This window comes from Aptenodytes forsteri, unplaced genomic scaffold (assembly GCF_000699145.1).
Source record: "Aptenodytes forsteri isolate BGI_AS27 unplaced genomic scaffold, ASM69914v1 Scaffold153, whole genome shotgun sequence".
Taxonomy (NCBI): Eukaryota; Metazoa; Chordata; class Aves; order Sphenisciformes; family Spheniscidae; genus Aptenodytes; species Aptenodytes forsteri.
Window position 1 is genome coordinate 2,041,330 of NW_008796178.1, and position 23,856 is coordinate 2,065,185.

The window sequence follows — 23,856 nt, forward strand, 5'->3', positions numbered from 1 at the left end:
TCTTTGGCGCAGTGCTCTGATCAGATTCATTTGTTTTTGGAGAGATTAATAATTGCAAATTTAAATATGTGTAAATGATAATCTGAGTAAACTGTTTTTATGAATTGTTTCCTCAGGAGCTGCTTTTATCTCCTGTTCAAATTTAGAATGTATTTTTCTCTTTGCTTTTTTAGTAAATGTATGTATAAACTAATTTCACTATCCATTGTTCAGGTCTGAATTTAATCAGGGATGTTAATGTGCTCTGCATTTTGTTTCTGGCTTTGTACCAGAATTTTGATGGCATTATCTTCTATTTACTAGCATTAAAAAACAAGTAATAGAACAAAGAAATGTATGTACTGATAAGTAACTAATTGTTAGAAATTTGCTTTTGGAGAGTCCTAATAATTGAACATAAATGACGTTATATTATTCCAGAATGTTTGACTAGAAATAAATAATGTTTGGGGTTTATCTCTGCTGGTCACACATCTGATTTATGTCATCTGTTGATCCGTAAAAATTTCTGGCTTGTCACTTTTTCGAGGTTGTTGTTACAATAAGGGATGGAAGCTTATATTTGTAAAAACAGTGTTTTAGGACAGTAATATTTTCCAGGAGTATTTTTTGTATTCAAAAAATAATTCCAAGAATGTTTTCCCTTTAATTTTTTTCTGAAAATACAGTGGAACCTAATCTTAAAAGTCAAACAACAAAATTACATTAGAGAAAATGTGGTATTTATCTTTGCTTCAAAACAAACAAAGGAGCAAGTTAATTTTATTGCAAATTGATTGAATGATATTTGCTGTTTTCTTCTGAGAGTCAGTAGTTTGCAGGAAGATAAAAATGTATCATACGCAGCAAAGTCTAACGAGTGTTTTCTAAAGTAATAATTTTTGGTTCACGTCTTCATTTACTCATTTATTTTGTACTGCAGGTTGAACTTCAGTTTCAGTTAAATCGCTTACCCCTCTGTGAAATGCATTATGCCTTGGACAGGATTAAGGACAACAGTATTTTGTTTCCAGATGTCAGCATGACTCCCACCATACCCTGGAGTCCCAACAGGTACAAGAATACAAACACTTTAATATCAAAGATTGTATGGTAATGCAGTACTGAATTTCTCATAACAGATGGCTGAAATCTGCCCTAGAACAAGAAACATGCCTTGCTCTTCATTAATGGCGAGGATGGTTCAGAGAAGGGAGTGAAACTGTTCTAAATAAAGCAAGAAAAGTGGTCCTCTAAGGACTAGAATCTGTTGATTGGTTTTCCCTGCGGTTGAGCTGGGAAATAGGCATTGCAGTTGTATTGTAGTTGTAGAAAACAAATCTGCTATTGTTATTTACTGTTCTGCTGTTCTTCGCTGAAAATACGCATGATGCTTTATAGGAATGTAAATACCAGTTACAAGGAGTTTGCTGTGCAGGTTCTCAAGCATGCAGATTTCTATTTGCAAGGAGTGGTCCATTAGTACTTTCAAAGTTTGATGCAATGAGCCCAAATTTGGACATATCACTGAGGGGGGTGACTAGGAAAAGTGTGGGAATGAGTCTTGGAAGGACCAGCGTTGCACTTGCAAGCGGTCCTGAGATTCTTTGTATACATGTATTACAGTTCCCTTTATGAAATATAAACCCCAATGTTATATAAATACTTTTAAGGAAACTTAAGGCTGATGCAGTGATGCAGTGAAAATAGTTTGTCTTGAAGAGGAAACTTAGGGAAGAGAAATGTCAGGCTGAGTTGCTCAGGGAATATGGTCAGTATTCTTGCTGCGTAGGGAAGGATAAAAGAGGCATGAGGTTTCTGTACTTAGAAACCAGGGAAATGAGAGGTATGTGGAACTGATAGCCCGTACAGCATGCGAGGAGTCATGTGGTGTCTTGAAGGTGAGAATTAAGAGTGTGATTGTGATGTAGTACAAATCAGAAGATAGCTCAAGGATTAAAGGGAAAGTGATCTGGCCAGAAACCTGAGACAGCGAGATAATGTAAGACAAAAATTACTGGAAAAATTTTAGTTTATCTTTGGAAGTGTAGGAAGAACAGAGACGATAAAAGGGTGGGAGCAGTGTTCTGGGTGAGGATGCTGCATTCGGCAAAGCTTTGACAGTAAAGGCAGAAAGAAGGGAATGGGTTTTGCATAGAGTTATACTACAAAGCTAATGGAGGTCAATGACGATCTTTTCACTGACTTAGTTAAGTTTTGAGTGAATCTTACAAGGAAATAGTGTTTAGGGATAGTTTGGAAGTAAGCAGTGATTTCAATAAGAAGGTAAGTCAAGTAAGTTAGAACTTTGTTTTATGTTGGGAAATTTATGTTTACAGAAATTTACATATCGGTTGTAGTTGATATAATTTATTTGTATAATGGTTTTATATTTTTTTAATACACATAAAGGATATATATAATGGTTGTAGTTGAGTTTAAGTCAGTGTAATGAACATGTTTTTTTCCATCTGGTGGCTTTGTTTGCCCTACCTTGAGATTCAGTACTTCTGACTGACTCAGAACTGTCTGTCCCTCTGTTTTTCTTCTATTTTTGTTTTACATCCTTATTAATTTCCAGTATTTCCTAGAGTCTCCTGCCAGCTTATTGTTCATAGCTGTCTTAAAAGTTAGGAATTCAGTCAGTTCCCTCTTGATTTTACTCCCTGTTGCTAACTACTACTGAATAGAAACTTTCCCAGTCTGTAAGAAGCATGGTGCTTGTACCAAAGCAGATCACATTACTAAAGTATGGCCATATGTGCAGCAGTGACAGGTGTTTTTTACTATGCATGTCTACTTTTGAATCTGTCAGTGGGAATATTAAAAACTGTGTCTACCAATCTTTAACCTCTTATGCTCATTGGAATTTTCTGAAAACATCTTCCTCTTAATGCTGGTATCACTAGCTGGTTACAGCAAAAATCCTTTTTTTTTTTTTTTTTTTTAGACTGCTTTCCCGTTAGAGGTATGTGCCTTAATGATCTCAAAAAAAGTAAAGAGAAGTTTGTAGTTAACTGGTAGCCATTAGTTTTTTATTTGGTATTGAATTTCATCGTAGATAATTTTTACCAAGCCCTGGGATTGTATAACTGTTGACTTTTAAAGTTGACAATGTAAATACTGCAGGGAAGAAACATAAGTAATGTTACATTTTGCATAGTAATAGTAGAAGATCATTGTATGTCTACTTGCTTTTGTTATCAGGTGATGGTGCAGCATATACTTTTTCTAAAATGTGTACTATGCAGGTTAATTATTGTTAGGTGAGATAATGTAAATTGAGAAGTGGTTAGATTCCTTTGGGAAAAAAAAAAACCCAAACAACCCCCAACTGATTTATTGCAAATATTATCAAAGTTTTGTGATTAAAGCATGTGATTGCTTGGCTAGATTTGTTGATTTGTTTCAGTGTGCCTCAGAATGACACAATCAATACAGCAGCATATAGACTCTTTAATTTCTTTAAAGCTTTTGAAATCTTACCTCATTTCATTTCGAACTGACAGCAGATTGTCATAGCTTCTGTTTTTAAACTCTGTTGCCTCCTTTTGTACAGACAATGGGATGAGCAGTTGGACCCTCGACTAAATGCTAAGCAGAAAGAGGCTGTTCTGGCTATCACTACTCCACTTTCAATACAACTGCCTCCTGTTCTTATCATCGGTCCCTATGGGACGGGAAAAACGTTCACTCTGGCTCAGGCAGTCAAGCACATACTCCAACAACAGGATACTAGGTGAGATGGGGCACTAAATATAGAGCGATACTTGATTAGCAGAGATGATGTACTTTTTTTACTTAAATTCAAGTGAAAGGTAGAAATATAGTAATTTCCATCCAGCTTAAAAACAAACAAAACCCAAGCCATCCGTCATTGTTTTGAATGATAAAGTAATTTTATAGTCTTAGCCTGTATTTTCCATTTAGAACAAAACTAATTAAAATTGACAATATGTAGAATGACTGTGATTTGCTCGACACGGAAAGTTTTGCAGTATGCTAGATAATAAAAGCTGTTCCTTACTTAAAATCAAGTCTAGATTAATAATCACAAAATAATTATTGAAAAACTGTTTGAACTTTAAATCTTTTCATAACTGAAGGATTTGAGTTAAGGGGCTGAATCATGCAAACTACAGTAGGTTAGTGACTAGTTTCATTAAGACAGATGTGCAGGAAGATGGCCACTGTTTCCTTTTTTTTGTATTCTACTGCTTTGAATTGTTTTCTGTTTCTTCATTGCTTTTTTATTTGCACCATTTATTCCAGCAGGATTCTCATTTGCACCCATTCTAATAGTGCTGCTGATCTCTACATAAAGGATTATTTACATCCATATGTAGAAGCAGGCAATCCCCAGGCAAGACCTCTCAGGTATTTTTTTAAGGCTTATTATGTATCTATAAAATACTATTCTTAAGAAAAGGTGTCTATAAAAAAGGTTAAAGAACTTTTAAAACATAAAAGCATATTGGCGTTACCAGCAGTGCTTTTAAAAACATAGACTAAAAGGAACGTGAAACATTGTCAACGTAATTTTGGGTCATTTGTTAAATAAAAATAAAGACATCCTTTTTTAAGCTTTTATTATTCTATTGATAAATGTGTCTTTCCTAATGAGCAAACTTTTGATATGCTCCTCTAAAAGCTACTATGATAAAATAAAATGAACTTGAATTGTATTTTAGTTCCAGAAAATTTTGACTCACACTTACAATGATAATTTGGAAACTGGGGCTACTCACCTGGCTTTTTGAAGAAAAATTTTGATGTCATAGGAGCTACATATTTAGAGAATCATGTGAAAGTAGTTTGGCCTCTTCTGATAAGTCAGTTTGAAGTCATTGTATATGTGGTTAAATGTACTTACCGTGGGTATTTTGTGGAAATCAGTTAAGGAAACAAATGAAGAAGAGGTGGAAACTTTAAGAGCAAGGAGGGTAAACTTGCATAGAAATAGTTAAGGAGGATTTATTTATGGGCAGAAACCCGCTCCTGGGAATATTTTGTGCAGTAATCACAATATATGATGTATACTGCTAGCTTGGTATATATTTTTTTTTAAATTATGGGCATCATTCTCTGAATGCCGGTGTGTGAGTTTATTATATTACCAAGAAAATGACACTGTATGTTTACTTACTAGCTATTAAAAGCCATCTTGGACTTATATTTTATGCAATGTCAGTAAAGCCAATGAAGTTATGTGGAAGGGCTAGATTTACAACAGGTGTAAATTCTCTTAGGTTTGCTGGCTTTAGTTGCCATGTGACGTTTTATAGACACTGAAGGTCTGGCCAAGGAAAAGGCAGCAGCTTATTTTTGAAGTTACCTTTGATCCCGTTGTATTTTAACACAGATTGTCTTAAGGTGATTTGTAAAGCACTTTGTGATGAAAAGCATTATGGTGTCTTAATTTTGTGGTGGGGAAAAAAAAATGTGTCTAATTGACACTTTTGGGAATATTGAAGCGTGATTTAACAGAGCAAGGAGTTAAAGTTAAATGCAGTTTTATTGTGGTTTCCAGGCTTTTGCTACCTTCTTTTATGTGCTGTATTCAACTGTATAGTCCAGTCTCAGAAATACTTATGAAAAACATACATAAACAAAAGTGATATTTTTCTTATGGTTAAAATATATATATATATATTTGCCAAGAAAATTACAGCACACAACTTAAAAGTCACTGAATGTTTGAATTTAAGTATAATTGTCATAGTATTTGTTATGAATCCTTCAGAAGGTGCTGCTGTGGATTGTATGATGTTGTTCAAATAGTCATGATACCTCTATGAAAAGTTAGTTTTAGAAAATGGCGGCACCTCTGGAATTGTGTAGTTATATTTATGGATCCACAAGTATGGATCCACAAGTATGTATGTTTTCAAATAAAAAATATTACATATAATTGAGAAGCATATGTTTGAAAGCTAACTGCATGTCGACCTGGTCTGGCAGGAGTTAAAGGTCAATTTATCTGAATTGAAAGCTAGAGCTATGGGAGACTCCTAGCATAAAATCACTTATGGATCTCTTACCTTTCTTACTGACTCGTGTCAAGATATATTTTCAAATTAAAATCATTACTATTAGTTTAAAGAGGGTGCTCTGAGCCTCTTGCAGTATTTTAAAGGAAACATCAAGTGGAGTAGAAGCAGTTAATTATCAAAGTTGGATGTGCTACTTGCAGAGTTTGATGTGTTTCTAAATGGCTGAACGGTTTGCTTTAGATTTTTTTTTTTCCTTATTTACTCTGCAAGTGATGAGTTGGCTGAATAGTATCCTTGCTAAAAATGTTTCCATAGCTTAGTGGGGAGCACCATAATATTTATGTTGTTTTTAAAGAAGGGAAGCTTAATTATTTAACATTGACTGAGTACTGAGAACTGTGTAAGTATTTCTGTAAATTTCTGTGGCTGAGATGTACACTAAATAAATTATCTTGTCAATGATGCGACATAAAAGTTTGAAGCCTAGAGTTTGGGGTTTTTTTGTTTAAATATCATGTTATAAATTCATACTTTTTCTTAACAAAATAACTTTCTATGCCCTTTGGAAAATGCAGTCGGAATGAACGCTGAGAATTTATGTTGAGTCTAAGTTCTGCACCTAAATAAAATACCAGTGAAGCCTGAAGGCCAAATTCTCGTAGTCTTGATGCCCATAAACAAATCTGTACCCAGAAAAAAAAAAATGCCCCTGGGTTTGATTAGATGATTCAACTGTATTAGGGGCACGCTCCAAAACCTGACTCTTACTGAAGAAACTTGACATTGAAACATTTTTGTTATACTTATATAAATTAATGCAGAAGTGTTTCTGAAAGAAAAAAAACCAACCCTAACCTACAGTTAGGAGGAAAGAGCCTTCGATTAAGTGCTTCTGTTAGGTGCTAAGACACTTGATTTTAAGTGTGGAGAAGCAGGCACCTTTAGACGGTGAGTCAGAGCAGTAAGAGGTAGTAATTGGCTCCTAATTTGTATACCCTTTTACTCTGTGGAAGTGCTTGTCTCTCTCCATCAACTGCTAGAGTCTTCAGGAGGCAGGCTGCTGAGGCAGGCACTGTAGCTAGATACTTCAGATTATCACCGTCTCCTGAAAACTCCAGTCAAGACCTAGGAAGCAGATAGCAGCAGTTTCTCTGTATGTTTCTGGGCATACAGTGATTGAGGTATCTACTGTTTATTACTATTATTTTACTTGTGTATTTCAAATTTAGTTGTATCCATACGCTGGTTTTGTATGTAATACTAGGGGAAAATGAAAGAGGTTGATACTGCTTTTATCTGTATTTTTAATATTTTTATTTATTCCTAAACATGTTATTGCTGACTATCAGTTCAGCAATGTCAGAAAATAAGTTGATCCTGTTTAAAATATCTCAGCTGCAACCTCTCCAGTTCATCTTTAAAATATTTTGATTATAACATACATATGTAAGTACTGCATGTGGCCTGAAACCAGATAGCTTTAGTATGTGGCTACTAGCTTCAGGAGATACCCAGACTATAAAAATTAATCAATCGGAGCAAACCAGAGTTTGAATTAGAAAAAAACAACCCCAAAACAAAAACCCAACAGTTTTTAAAGGACTGTTTTTTTCCAAATCGCCTGGAGTAAAGTTCTCATACTGAAAATGGTATTAATTTATCTTATCAAATGTTAGTTTGTAAAATAAATGCCTCTTTAGCCAATTACTTTTTTTGTTGAAACTCTAGCTTCTATCTTATGCCATACTCAAAGGAAGATTGATTTAAAAAGTTAACTTTCAGGTTGTAAGACAGGTTCTTCACATGTTTTCTGCATCCCGAGGAACATACTTGTTCGTGAGAATGAGCCTCTCTTTGGAGGTGGATCAAAAGAAATGGAAGAGGGAAATCAGGTGCTTTTAAAGTTTTCTTTAGGCTTCTTGGGACTACTTAGATTTTTTTTTTTTAATGGTCTTTTAACAGAGGCATGAAATGAGACTGCTAGATTCTTTTTCCTCTAAGCTTCTTTGTTCTTTTGCTTGAGGGATTTCAGGTGAGAAATAACTGCACAAAATCTGAGGAGCTGGGATTGGAGTTTATCCAAGAAGAGTTCTTTGGAGCACAGCCTGAAGGGAGAATCCTGGCTTTTTTATCAAGAACTAGGAGGAGTTGGTGTTTTCCAGTTCAGAACAGGGAAAAGACGTTTTGAAGAACTTAAATTTAGTCCCCGTTCACTCTGTTGTAAGGAGTCATGAGAAGTAGAAGTTGCTTTTGTAGGACAGGAGTGCAAATGAAACTCTGTTTAGTCTCCCTCAGAGGTTCTGACTCTAGACTTGCCCTTTATTAACTTTTAGAAGTGTATTTTAAGTGATTTAGGTGCAATCCCAGCCTGAAACATGAACAAGGAAATGATTGTGAATCTTAATTACTGATATAAATTCTCTACTTTTGCAAATAGTCTATTGTACAAATTGATACTTTGATGGAATTTATCAATGGAAGCAAAACATGAAAGATTAGGAAATACTCAATTTGACTAACATTTAATAGAAATATTTGGGCAAATTTCCAGCCATTATGTCAAAAAAGAAAGCTGATGGAAACATAGATAGGTTAGCTGACAGTTTGTTCCATTCTTTGGCTCATTGGCTAGAGGTCCACAGAAATGAAGGCTGCTGTTGGTAGATATCCAGATGCCACATTTAGAAATAAAGGTGGTATGAATTTCCATGCGACATGCAGATTCTGTGCCTGTTAACCCAGCATTAGTCAGTACAGTGGATATATTCAGTGTTTTTGTTTGCGGAAGATTGAGTCCCTAATCTATAATCTTCTGGGATTTCCATTTCAATGGGGTTCTCTATGTATTTGCTAGTAATTCCACTGCCAGTGAAACTTCTTTAATCAGAAGTTAAGGGTATGTTGCAGGGTGAAACGTTAGGGTTTGTGTTAAGCTGGTAAAACCCATTTTTGTAATGGGTTCCTTTAACTTTAAGAAAAAAAACCTAATAATGAAATTACAGGAGATTTTATTAGCCCAAATTGCACCTGAGAAAGAAATCCCTTGCTCTGTGTGGCTTACTGATATCACGACATTTTTGAAGTAGTCGCATCTGTCAAGTGTTTTTATGCCAGTGGTGAATAATAGCTCTGGGATACCTTTTTGATCTCACATCAAAATAAGAGAAATTAATGGGTAAGCAGCAATGCAGTTTGAAATGCTGTCAGCCAATCTGTGAGTCACACATAGTTGAATTTTTGTAATAAAAGACAGTGCATGGTATAATAATGTCTAATAACCATAATATTTTGCATTTCAATAGCACCTTTCATCCAAGAATCTCAAAGTGCTTTACAAACATAAACTCACAATAAACTCATTATTTATAAACTCACAGTACTCCTGTGAGATGGTAGGTAAGTATTACCCTCAGTTAAGATTGAGAAGCTGAATCATACAAAAGCTGACTGAAATGGCTGGGATAAATCGAGCAGGGGTTATCTTGCTCCTACTACCTTGTTCTAGCTATTAGGCTGTGACTTTGTGTTGTTACATTGGTGTAATAACAGTTTATCAAATCTTATCAGTTTGATGCCTGATAAGAAATAAATATATTGGGGTGACATTAGAAGGTTCTTGTTCAAGAATGACTCAGGAGTGTTTTGTTTGCTCCTGCGCTGAACCCAGTCTTAACTGGAGTTACCTTTGGTCACAAAGTGTCAATTTTGGTTGGTTGTGTTGTCAAATTAAAAAGCCATTCAGAATACTGCAGTGTGTTTGCACCTCTTTGCATTTCATTTTGTGCTTATTGTCCAAAATGGACATTGTATTTTCACAAACCAAATTTATTATAATCCTAATAATTGTTTCTCTCACGTTATACGGAACTGAGCTGTAATTTTCAAACGTGGGTGGACACGTGATATCCAAAGTCCAGCCAGTGCAATCATGTTTTGCACTTGGGTGCATAATTACACTTTTCCAAATATTTGATTAATGATTTGACATTTGTAATATGGGCACAGGAGAAATTAATCAGAAGAAAATAAATAATGAATAGATAAACCAAACAGCATTAAATCCCCTATTTAGAACTGAAATTAGTTTAAATCATTTCATCTTAATTTGCTTTGGAAATAAATTAAAATAACTTTAATTCTAAATAGTAATATCTGCACAATAGTTTCCTGTAGTTTTAAGGTTCCACCTTAGATTCACAGTTCTTACTTAATACAGATACATTTTTGAGGAACACTCCATAGAGAAGCCCTTTGACATCTTTACCCAGATCCTCAGCTAGTGTGGTTTGATATATTTCTATGTATCTCTCTGGAGTTGTCTGTACTCTGTTTTCTGGGGCATACTCTTTGTGTCTTCCTTGTTCCTCTTCCATTTAGCTAGACTGGCCGTAACATTTCATCACTTTTTAAGACAAATTCATCATTGATCTCATGATATGGTGATTAAAATTGTCTTGTGTCATGGAAAGATATTTGAAGTCCAGTGCTTTGCTGACAACGTCCTGATATTTTAGACTCTAGCCATCCTTTTTGGCACTATTTTATCATTCTTTTATACAGTGTATCATAATTACGGCCCTGCATGATAAAAAGATGAATATACTTCCTGTTTGGCTCTTAGAACTCAGAAGACAGATAGTATGTGTAAAACGAAGTACAGTGTTTTATTAATGTCCTTTGAAATTTTTTTTTTAAAGATTCTATGGCTGCAGTTGATGAAATGTGCAGACCACTGCAACTCTGTCAGTTCCGAGACTACGGGCTATATTTATATTTCAGCTGAGGAAATATTTCTTTAAAATGAGTTTACTGAGAGTTTAAAATGAAATAGACATTGATGTGAGGGTCACAGGACTTAAATGTACGAAGAATTTACAGATTTTCATGTGTGAATTAATCCTTGGTAACTGTTCATGTATGTAGTATTGCACTGCAGCAAATAATGGAAGGTAAATCCAAGACATTTTAGCATGTAATTCTGCACAGTTGTGATGTTTTGCTTCCTGAAGATTACTTTTATTTATCAGAAAACAGAATACTAGCATTTGAAATATTAGGCTGTCACTGTGTTCAAACTGTATAGAAAATAAGCCCCCTTTTTCTTTTCTAGGGTATATTTCAGAAATCGCTGGGTAAAGACTGTCCACCCAGTTGTGCATCAGTACTGTTTGATTTCAAGCACACATTCCACCTTTCAGATGCCACAGAAAGAAGACATTCTTAAGCAACGAGTAGTAGTTGTTACTTTAAATACATCACAGTATCTATGTCAACTGGATCTTGAACCAGGTAAGATAATTTCTAAACAAGAAGTGTCCATGCTTTGAGAATTATCTTCCTCTTACCAGTCTCAGTTCCTTACCCAATCCTTTGAACTGTTAAAAAATAAAGTAAACAATGATAATCTTAAAATGGTCTCTTTCTTTAGGAATAAATGTTTATTACAAAGCTATAAATTGCTGGCATTCAAATTAACCTTTTGCTTATTCTATTTTTTCCTTATTTAAAAAAAAAATAAATAAAGAAGCAGTACTATCTATGATCTGGTGTTTCTGAGATCCAGGAGGCAAAATTCTGTTTGAGATTCTGACTTTGAATATTATGCTTATTAAGGTCATTACTCAGTGGAGCATGTAAGCATAGATACACACAGAGAGCTTTTTTTCTTGTTTTGTGAATTGTTTAGCTGTGCAAACAACTCCCACACATACAAACCCATGCTATGTTAAGGTGATAATTCTAGGGTTGTTTTTGAAACTGAAATGTATTAGACTGATTTTTTTGGGGGGCAGAGGTTGCTTAGGGTTTATTGTTTTCTTGATCTCCAAATGAAATCCATCTGCTTTTTGGAGAACGTGGAATTTCTTTACAGAAGTTGTTACGGTTAATTTTTTATGGCTACATTTAGGCATTTGTTGCAATAGAGAAAACTAACATGGAATTTATGGTAAATGTTTTTAGGTCTTTAGATGGAAGTGTAACGGCTTTGTTTGGCAATGAGCTGTGTACAGTCATGCCATAGTAATGTGTGTACAGCTGTATGAAATTAATGTTTTCCAAAGAAAATTGCTGCATTTTTATGTATATAATCTTAATTGGATGGTATACTAAGTCCTCTAATACTTTGTTTTAAACCTTAATATATATCAATATATAAACCCACTTCTCTTCTATACCTATCCTGAATTTACATTTCATAAAATATAAGTCTACTGTGGCCCAGTTTTTTTCAAGTGCATGTTATCCAGTGCATAGATTTCCCCCCCTCAAGAAACCTTTTGGTCCGATATTATCGTAAGATTGAATTTAAATTTTCCTTCAACTTCTGTTCCTTTTTTCCCCCCCTACATTCCTTAAAGCCCATAACCAGCAAAGTGCTCAGGTATGTGTGCAATTTTAATGGAAAATTTAGCATATAAAATAGTTAATAGGACTCAAGTACATGAGGAAGTCCTTTTCGTTGTCATTGTCCAAAGCTCTTCAAGCCTCATGGTGATGAAAAGATTTTCAGATTTGAGAAACCTATTGAGGGAGGTCTGCAAAAAGATGTTTGCTCTTGGTATAAGGAGAGCTCAGGTAAAACACTTGTTTAACTTCACGTGTATCAGAAGAAAGAGGCAGATCTGTGGGCTGCTGCTAATGTCACTGGCAATCAGTTGGCCGCTGTTGGTCATTTGATGGGTTTGAAAATTGTTTGTTTGGTTTCTAGTAGTTGCTAGAAATTAATTTGTATAAGCCATACTGATTTTTTTCTAGTTTTGGTTGCTATCAGAATACAGAACTTTCAGTACAATTTCTTGTATTGTTATCACTGTTTATCATATTTCAAGTTTCATTTATTTGCTGATATCTCTTGTTTTACAGGTTTTTTTACACACATTCTGTTAGATGAAGCTGCGCAAGCTATGGAGTGCGAAACTATTATGCCCCTAGCATTAGCTAATAAAAACACAAGAGTTGTCTTGGCTGGAGACCATATGCAGGTAAGAGCTATAGAATTTTTGAATGTAAACTGCGTCTACATAATATTTGTATCTATCTGCTCCAAATCCCCAAATTCTGTGGTACGTGAATGCCTCATAATCTCTAACATAGACTCACAGTATTTCTGCTAAGTGAGAACATGCTGTTGTCTCCATTTTACAGTAAGGGAATTGAAGCGCAAAGTGTGTGAGTTGTCCGAGGTTACATAGGAAATCTGTGATAGAACAGATCTGGGCCCACTCAACTTCTGAACTTTATGCAAGTAAAATTCCATTTTGAAGAAGGAGATGCATAAATTTTACCAGTCATATAATAGATGGGGAAGCCAAGGAAAATTCAAGGGATGTTATTTGCATAAGATACGGGGATAGTTGTTATTACAGTCAGGGTAGGAGTTTCTCCTACTTTTTATGACTGGTATTCCCTATTGATTTCTAAAAGAACTGAAGAATACGGAGAATGCGTATTATGATTTAGACAACTCTTTTTTATTAGAAGCATCATAATCTGGTAAAGATTTGAACAAGTAAGAAATAGGAAATGGAAACTAACCAGTGCCTTGATGTTACTGTGATGTGCCTAGGAATCGCTTGGTTTAAAGAGTTTAGAAGAGTTTAAAATGCTGATTATGCATGTCATTTTGCAGCCTGTAGGCATGAGAAAGCATGCTTGGAAAAGTCAATCTTACTTGCTTTGTTGATTTAGGCCAGATTTATTTGTTTTTATAGATTTGCCTTTAATTCTTTTGACATTTCACAATAGCAATAGAATGGATGTTTGCGTTTGGTATAGTAATAAACTTAGAGTAGTATTGCCACCAATGATTTAATACTACTAGATCATTTCAAGTCATGATCATAGTAATCCCAAGGTCTGGCATAGAGCTTTCTAAATACAGATCTCAAAAGTGCTTTTTAAGAGATTGGAATTCTTACCACTTCAGGCTAGATCGCATCAGCCCAGCTGGATGGCTAGAGTCTTGACTTGGCCTGTGTGTCTCAGGCTACGTGTGTAAAGAGCTGTTCTGTAGCTCAGGTTCTTACGGAAGCTACTCTGTGAGGTATCCAGTATTTAAATTCATAAAACTAATATTTATCTGAAGTGAAACTCAAACTCAGAATCTGAATCATACGTATTCAGAATGACAAAATAGATTGGCTTAATTTCTACATTTTAAAATTTAATTTTAAAAATCTTTTTTCATCATCTTTGGTTCTATTTTTCCTGCTGTAATAGATGATGTTTTTGTTGTTAAACAAGCCCACTAGTAGTTTAGTGTAATAGTAACTAGGCCACTTGGGTTTTAGTTTTTCCAACGACTTTCTATTTAACTTTTTAAAATTGTGTTACAAATTTCTATATTTTCTGATCTGTACTATTTGTGGTAGTAACTTAACTGTAAAGTGCTTGTCAGATTAATTGTATAATGTTATTCAAAACATAGTTTTGGTTTTGTTGTTGTGTTTTTTTTTTCTTTTTGTCAAACAGCTCTCTGCTTTGAGTTTTTTCACCTGTGCAAGCCACAAGAAAAAACTTATATCTAAGGGTTTTTCTCTCCTCTTTACATAGTTGCTGAATGTTTTATTGTTCCTTTAAGAGCATGCTGGTCTTTTGTGAGTTTTACAGTAGGAATGGGCATTTCTATGGAATAGCCATGGCATATGTCTTCCAACTATGAATGTACAGTAAAAGTAAGGTTTCATTTTTGTTTTGATGCAAAATACATAAGTTGGGAGCATGAAATTCCAAGTCCACATATTTAGTTACATTTTCTTTGTATGTGTGTGTCTATTACAGCTCAGTCCTTTTGTCTACAGTGAATTTGCCAGGGAAAGAAACCTTCATGTTTCATTGCTTGATCGGCTCTATGAGCACTACCCTGCAGAATTTCCATGCAGGATCTTGCTGTGTGAGAACTATCGCTCCCATGAAGCTATCATCAAGTAGGTGTGAACTTTTTCACTGTATCATGCTTTTCTTTGACTGGTGTGAGTGAACAAAACAACTCTGAGCCAAGCACAACTGAATGAAGAGAGAAGCATTACGTGTTTCTGTAACGAAAGCTTGGTTGTTTCAAAGTTAATTAGTAGAGTAAGTCTTCGTTACTAGGTTGAAATTCAGTCTCCTAGAACACATGCCAGGGCTTCAGTTAGGCGGTTGCATTACAGACCCCTCATTCGGGTGGGGATGCTTTGGCTGCAAGACTTGCACACTAAGCGAAAGAAGAGCTAACTTTCCCTTTTTAACTGTTGTGCAGTGTATTATATGGGGTCTGTGTTTCTTTGAACTGTTTCAGAATTTTAGAATTACTGGGGTGGATTATCTTGGAATGGTAAGCTATGTGCAATGTAAGGAATGTGAGGATATACAACTATGAACAGAAAGAAAAAAAAGGTCAAATTTTGGGCATGTTTCTTTCCTGTTGTCATCTTTTGTTACTTATTTCAAGACACATTAATCAGTGGGTTTGCATTTTTATGCTATGATAAACTAATGGCTGCTAGTATAATGAGCTCATCCATGAGCTGTGCTAGAAAGAATAAGTGCAACCATGGGGAAAAATGCTAAAGTTTTAAATCCTGGCTCAAATACGTACTGAGGAATATTATGTTGGTATCCAGTCATACTAACTAGGTTATCCCTGTGTTCAAAGCAAAAGCAGAAATATTTAAGTGCTCTGGGGAATCAAAAGTGAGAATGTAACATTATGTTACACAGCTTGATCTGTCTTCATTTTATGGACTTGGTCATTATAGACTGAGTGATGCTAAATTTCTTACACGTTTCTTGAAATTGTAATTTCAAAATGAGAGAGAATCTGAAAAGGAAGGGATCGTTTCAGCTTTTGGTTAGAGATCACTTCCATGAAATTTGCCTCAGAAAGATCATGAAAATGCACTTCAGCAGTTGGAGTTCAGACAGCGAGTTCCTAGAAAGATCCACTGTGTTGAACACCGAGGTAAGGACTGCAGAAATACCACTGCGGCTAGTCAGCTGCCTAGTGAAAGTCCAGTGTGCCTAATTCCACTAGAAAGTATTGCTGTGTGAAGTGAAACCTGCTAAATACTCTGACGGTGGTCCATTTAGGAGATTGTCTCAAGTCTACTTTTTTTTATAACGTGGAATTTCCCCTGACAAATGGGACCATGGCACTGAAGACCGAAGTAAGTGTAGGAAAGATGGTTCATGGTGGGCTCATTAATCATACCTACCTAACTGAAGTAAAGAGAGGAAAAGAAATAAAGGAAAGAACAAGCCATTAGTTCAGCCTGACTTTGGAGCTGTAATTGGAAAAAACAGTCCTTGTAGAAAGGGTGTTTTATTTTTTAATGAGAACTCATTACTAAGAATTAATTTGCAGAAGAAATTGTTAGTTTTGCTCATTGGCAGCAGTGGACTGCTGCAACTCAATCCACAGAAGAATTGCATATTCTTCAGGATTGTCCAGTGTAAGCCAGTTCTGGTCAGTAGTGGGCTGCAGTTGTTTGATGATTTGGTAGCAGGCTGGTTTCTTTAGCTTTTCCGTGACCAGTAATTTACATCTGAAGCTGCAATAGTTGGAAGCCTGGAAGAACTCGGTGGACCCACTGACTGCACTCCTGCTTTTGTTGTCTTCGTGTCAGGCTGCATTCATGTTACTGCATCCACAGAGCTATATCCGAAGAACGTTAAGGTTGGAGGTTGAGCATTCAAAAGTTAGATTATACCAGAATTCACTAATTAATGAAAGCCAGTACATTAGTTTAGCTCTACTGTGCATGCAATAGTATACAGGAGTTACAGTACTACCGATAGTAATGTGCAGTCTCTTCTTGCTGTTTTTTTGTCTTGTGCCATTCAATTTGCCTTCTTCCCTCCTGCTTTTCACTATGAAAGTAGTTCTTACCTCATTTCCTTTTCAGTCAGCCAGCTTCTGTAATGCCTGCTGCCAGCAGAGGAAGTATATTCTGGTTGTATTTCTGATGACTGGCAACATAGATTGGTCTGGAGTAGAAGTCACAGAGGAAAAGCTTGCTTGGAAGCTGAACACTTGGCCTGCACTGTGCTCAGTACACATGAAGTCTTTAGTAAATTTATCTTCCAAGTTCAACAACCCTTAACTGATGTAAACAGGCTCATTGTCTAGCAAGCCTGGGGAACAACCAGTCCCAGACAGCAAGTGTTCTTTTGCCCAGTTTCAAGCCACCAGAACATCTGAGTGAAACACGAGTGAGAATGTTAGTAACTCTGTCAAGCTTTAGATTAGAAGAAAATACTGCCTTTGTAGAAAAAGTGTTGGAAAAGCATATTCTTAGTGCCTTCTGCTCCGTCTGTAGTATGGAAATATCAGTTCAGAGAAATCACTTGAAGATGCCAAATAGTAATCAGTGGTTCTATTTTCCTTATGAAGTATTTTGTGGTTGCATATTTTATCAGTGAGATTTGCATATTTTATCAGTGAGCTCATATGTAGACTCCACATTTTATTCTGTTTTGCCTTGTTACAGTTATACATCCGAACTTTTCTATGAAGGCAAATTGATGGCAAGTGGAAAGCAGCCAGCACACAAAGATTTCTACCCTTTGACTTTCTTCACAGCACGTGGAGAAGATGTGCAGGAAAAAAATAGTACAGCTTTTTACAATAATGCAGAGGTAACTCTTCTTTGGCTTTATTCTTGATTGTTTTCTTAAAGCTCCCCTCCCCCAGATTTATTGGTTTATGCTCAGTGTAGGTGGAAGACATAAATTGTCCTCTACTAGGAGAGAGGAACATGGAGTTTGCTAAACATGAAGTAGTGAACATTGCAATTGTAGTAAACTTTTCCACTAATTTATCTTCTTTTTTTCTTTGCAAATTGCAAGCTGCACATAGTTCTCTCAGGCTCGTTCTTCAGGATGTCTTTCCTGATAATTTTTGTGACAGTCTGATGGATGTATCTTAGCAACTAAGAGTAACTGCAATTTGAAGTAAAACTTAGGTTTCTTTGACTGTTGTAGAAATGTTCCCACTCAGATAAGAGTCCTCCAGAGTAATGTTTCGTATTTGCTTTAATATGTTTAGGATCTGTGTCTAACTGATCATGTGCAGATGAGATTTTTTCGGTGAGAATTTATTCTCAATATGTTTGTTTCACACAGACTTATTTGCGTTCTTCAAAAACTACTTTCATTCTCATTCCTTCCCTTGAGTTAAAAAAAACCACCCACCAAACCAACAAAACGCACAAAACCAAACAAAAACCAAACACTCCCCCACCCTTCCCTCTGACTTGGTAATACTTTTTGTAGTGGAAGATGCCTTTTTCCAGTCACCTCAAGTTAGGGAGGGGTTGACCCCACTCCTTTTTCTCCCACCAAAAAGATGTCTTAAGAAATGTCATTGACATTTAAAGAATAACAAAGAAATACCACTAATTTTCTTAAACTTATGAGGAATTTTAACTGAAGTTAGGTTGCAGTTTAGCAGCAGTGTTTGTTATGAAGTACTGCAGAGCTGTCTGTGTTTCCCCTTGTTGATCATGGTGCAGTTCATTTGATGCACAATTTTTAATCTTCTTGTTGTTGTGCTGCACTTGTTATGCATTCTTTGATGTATTAAAATACCTACTCAAATAAGAAGCTCCAATAACTTCTGGACACATCACTGAAAAAAACCTGAAGGCACCTGACTACTTTCACTAATCTACTTGGATTGCTTTGCCATTTAAAAAAAGTTGTAAAGAACCTAAAAATATCTTCAGTGGCCAAGTAACTGTCTGAAAATTGTGAGTCCTTAATAGCTAAAGGCAGAAATGAAAGACAACAGCTGCTTAAACACCAACATGAAAAATGAAAATTCAGATGATGAGGGAGATTTTTGCTGTTTGACCCTTAATGGACATTTGCATTGGGGCATCTTATGGTTCATTGGTGCCTATGTTAAGTATTAATCTGGAAAATACACTTGCTCTTTTTGGTCTTAATTCTAAAATTTCCCTATGTGGTGTTGATTCTAAATACATATCCAGAAGCTATATGCTTTCAGAGAAGCTTGCCAAAATACCCGCAAAAGATCATTCTATTTATGCTATGGTTTTTATACATATCAAAGTTTATTCTAATATCCTTTGTCAGTAGAACTAGCTTTTAAATACAAGAATTTACCATGCAAAAAGTTATATTCAGGACTTGCTCAAAACCAGCCACGTATTTTCACTGCCCTCTGAAAATCTAAAATTATAAAGAATAAACTATTTGTGACTTTTTAAGGATTAACAGATCTATCTTTGCTTTATTAGTTTCCTCATGATTTTTTTTTTAAATACCTGAGTTTTTCAATAAACTTTCCCATTTTAGATTAATTAAAAAAAAAAAAATATACTTACATGAGAATGTAAATGTCATATAATCAGATCTTAAGTGGTAAGAAGTCAGCATGAAACAACAGACTTCTAGGAGTTAGGAACTACTACGTTTTATACTATTGTACATACCCATTGTGATTTATAACACTTTGCATGTTCCTGAAATGTCCATAAAAGTTCCTTGAATTCCCACTTACCAATTTGAAGAAGAGATAATATAAAAGCTAAGAGCATTAAATTTATTTTTAATGCCACCTTCCCACAGCCAAAGATAACTGGATGAATAGGGAAGAGAAGAAAGTTAAGAATACTTGAGAGACTATCTTCCTAGCTTCCATTAAGAGGCTGAGCTTGCATTTGTGATGCTATAGGAGAACTGCATTCATCAATTATCATGCTGTACGTAGCTGGATAAATATTTATTGAATGTCATACCGACATTTATTAAATGACATATTGAATGTAAATGTTAAACCCAAACAAACCCACAAACCTTCCATGAAGTTATTCAGAAGTGCCTTCTACAGTGCGGTATCTCTCTTCAGTGTGTTGAAGCAGAAGCTGCTATGCCTGGCGCTTTTTGGCAGCAGGTTACTTTGAGCCTGTCTCCTCACAGGAGGAGGTTTTCAGTTTTTATTACTCATTAGGCTTCTCAGGTAGCACATTTAATAGTATTTCATAGACGCGCACTAGCAGTTCATGAATAATCTGAAACTCTCGATGGTATCCTTTGGAACGGGAAGTGATTGTGCTCTGGTATACATACTCTCTTTCTAGAGTTATCAAACTCTAACATGCCATATATAAAATCCAGAATAAAAATAAAATAATCCCTATTTGTGCAGTATATTTACTTATGGAAATTAGTTAGAAATATGATAGGAAAGGTCCTACTGCACTTGACATTTTCGTAAGAACATAAGCATGAAAATTAAGGTTATTAATATAATTTCCTAGATTGTACTTTAAAGGTGACATTTTTGTGGGCAAACTTTTATTTCAAGATTAAAAAAAGGTACTGTATAGTAAATACATTGTTTTAATAAATGATGTTTTAGAGTATCACTATAGAATACAATAGTAGTATTGCTTGTTCAGTAAGGCTATGTAATACTGTGACATGTAAATGTTTTAGAGCTTTAAAATTCAAATTCTCTTTCCATATCAAAGAATGATCTTCAGTGGAGCATACTTTTAAGATTTCTGACTTTCTTTTAAGGTGTTTGAAGTAGTAGAGCGTGTAGAGGAATTAAGAAGAAAATGGCCTGTTGCCTGGGGCAAATTGGATGATGGCAGTATAGGTGTCGTAACACCTTATGCTGATCAAGTGTTCAGAATTCGGGCTGAACTTCGGAAAAAAAGACTGTCTGATGTCAGTGTAGAGAGAGTGCTAAATGTTCAGGGTAAGTAATAGTTGTATGTCTCAAAGATATGCTAAGGAAGTAAAAAATGTGACTGGTGAAGTTAAGTAAGACTTACTAAAATAATCTTAAAACGATCAGAACAAAAGGAGAGCTGTGATATAGCCCATAAAAACTGATGTATCAAAATGAAACTGGCAAGTATGCTGATTAGATATTATTCCAACATTGAATACCAAAGCAATAAACTCATGGATGTGAGATTTATCTTTTTTCAAAATTAAGTTCAAGCTTACAGAAAAAATAAATTGATTGAGTGAAAAATGTGAAAACTGACGGATTTTTATTGTAAGGGGAAAAACAGAGTTCCAAATAAAAAGGTAACAAGGCTTTAGCCTCAAAATGTTTTACTGATTTTTGCATTTGTAGAATAGACTGTAAAAAGGGGTCCACAAATTTATGTATTTGTTCTTGGGATCACACTGATAACAAGAATTTTGTGTAGGCATAGCCTGTTGCTAGGTTGTGCTTTTAGTCAGTGATAAACAAAGGAAGATAATAAAGTAACTGAGTGACAGTGACTGGTGTGTTCTGTTTTTTCATGGTAGATACTCGTATATTTGAGAAATTTTTAAATATGAAACAAGAATGTCCAGAACTTTGTGGTTTGTTGTTTTGTGGGGTTTTTTTGTTGTTTTTTTTTTGTTTTTGTTTTTTTTAGGTAGAATAAATAAATCCACAATTTGTTATTGGCTGATTGGCAGTGTTGTTAAGATAATTAGCATTTCAGAAATTTCTGGATGATTAATATCAAGATGAAAAATAAGCTTTTTAGAGAGGAAATATTCTTGTAATAGAATATGCTATTTATAGTGCATCTTTTAAAATTTTTAAATCTTATTATTCTTGCATAAAGCTCTTCATGTGAAGGGTAGCTATCAGTTCTTCAGAATATCTAGGTGTGAAATCTGACTGGCAAGTGCAGTGGTCTGATTGTGTTACTAGCGAAATAGCTACAATTATCTCAGACATTTGTTTTTTGTTTCATTTTAGGAAAACAGTTCAGAGTTTTGTTTCTCAGCACAGTACGAACACGGCATACATGCAAACATAAGCAAACACCAATTAAAAGGAAGGAGCAGTTACTGGAGGATTCAACAGAAGACTTGGATTATGGTTTTCTGTCTAATTACAAACTTCTCAACACTGCCATTACAAGAGCACAATCCCTGGTAGCTGTGGTGGGAGATCCTATTGCTTTATGTTCCATTGGAAGATGCAGGTACTTTATAGATGTTCCTTAGTTAATCAGGGCTAAGGATACTAGAAAACGTGTTTGTTTGATAGAGTAAAATGATGGATGTTCTTTTAGGTGCCAAATAAGACACAGCATAGTTAAACCCTTAAGATAACTGTATAATGAAATTGAAATTCTTCATGTTTATATTCACAGAAATACCATAAAGATGGTAAAGCATTACTTGTGTTCCCAACTCTTGCAGAGGCTTGAATCTTGTCATGATTTCAGCTTGTCCAAAGTGTGCTGCTGAAGCTCACCCCTCAGGCAGAGCAGGCAGTTGTAGCCCTGGGTAACCTGAGCAGTGTCGGTCTGCGCTGCAGCCTGAGATGCCAGCTACCAAGTCTCCTCTGGAGCTGGAAGCATGCAGTTGCGCAAGGGCCGCTCTGTCCCCTGATTAGTAAGTCTTGCTGACAGGGAAGAGAGGGAACGTTTTTATTCAATGATAGCGAAGAAAACTACTACAGATGAGAGGCAGAGCATTTTAATATCCTCTACGGGTAGACAAGTCTGGCTTTTTTTGGTTGTTTTTTTTTGTGGTTTTTTTGTTCCGGTTTTAGCTTCTTATCCAGAGTCACAGTGTCACCATGTATAACAACATACAGAGAAAAAGTGTAAGATATCTACCACCTGGTCATTGATAAACTGTCTTTTTATGTTTTTACAGTTGCTCTAATTTTTACTTGACAGTAACAATTGCAGATGCTTAATTTTATTTTTAGTGTGGTTTTTTGGTATACCTGTTACAATTTTATATATAAATAAAAGTAATATATAATTTGGAGTTAAAAATTGTGATGTAATATAGTATTTTAAAGTTGAATATTACGGCAGTCATATGAAGGTAGAAGACTTGAAAACCATTATTTATGTTTTTATATGTCTTCATGACACTAGGAAAAAAACTCGTTAAGCTTTGAGTGAATTTACTTTATATAGACTTAAATGAAGAAATGTGAAAAATGCTGAGATGTAAACACTGATGTTAAGGATACCAAGCTCTTGTTATTCAAAGGTTTCTTTTTTTGATGGAAAAGCTGAAATGTTGAGATGATCAGAGAGAAACCCTGAGGCTTATTTCTCAAAGAGAGGAAACACTGCACTGATTACATTATTATAATACAGCTAAAAATACGTATTAGTCAGTTGTTATATCTACATTGTATTCTACTTTCTTGAGCAGTATTCTTCTACTGTATTGAAAATGGATGTGGTTTTCAAAGATTAGAATTGAAAAATCCAAATGGAAACCAAACCTTTGTTTACTACATTTATGAACTATAACCTGAATTTAACCATTTACCTGCTGGTGACATGTCAAGAGTGATCTGCTCTAACTGCTAATAACATCTTATTAAAAGAGAAATAATGGTTGTGGTTTTATTTCGCTTTCCCATTACCTGCTTGGTTTTTTAGACATGATCTGGCTTATGTAACTAACTGATGGGAAACAGCTCTGTGCCTCCCGAGCACTCGATCCACAAATGATGAGTGTCTGTCACAGTCTGCTGGTGCAGTCTCTAGTTCATCAGCTTACGCTGCAGAGATACATGACTTAGCTGTAGAGGTTGCCATGCTGTGCGTTTCACTTTCCCATTACCTGCTTGGTTTTTTAGACATGATCTGGCTTATGTAACTAACTGATGGGAAACAGCTCTGTGCCTCCCGAGCACTCGATCCACAAATGATGAGTGTCTGTCACAGTCTGCTGGTGCAGTCTCTAGTTCATCAGCTTACGCTGCAGAGATACATGACTTAGCTGTAGAGGTTGCCATGCTGTGCTGACTGAGATTTCTCTTACCACTTGTTCAGCAATTACTCTTAGTTGATAAATTTTGCTTCTCTTCCCTACATTGGGGTTCAGGATGCGCAGTGTTACCTAAGTCAGAGAGTTAGTTAATCCCTAGTTAGTCTAG

At 35.4% G+C, this 23,856-nt stretch overlaps 1 protein-coding gene across 1 annotated transcript in view; it reads left to right on the top strand.

Moving 5' to 3' along the window:
* HELZ (helicase with zinc finger) overlaps nt 1-23,856 on the top strand; it is a 72,565-nt gene that overhangs the window by 27,759 nt on the left and 20,950 nt on the right. Inside the window, 9 exon segments of the mRNA XM_019474234.1 lie at nt 923-1,053; nt 3,539-3,718; nt 4,252-4,356; nt 11,083-11,261; nt 12,837-12,955; nt 14,754-14,899; nt 17,444-17,591; nt 20,502-20,685; nt 21,697-21,925. Coding sequence (XP_019329779.1) covers nt 923-1,053; nt 3,539-3,718; nt 4,252-4,356; nt 11,083-11,261; nt 12,837-12,955; nt 14,754-14,899; nt 17,444-17,591; nt 20,502-20,685; nt 21,697-21,925 — 1,421 coding nt within the window.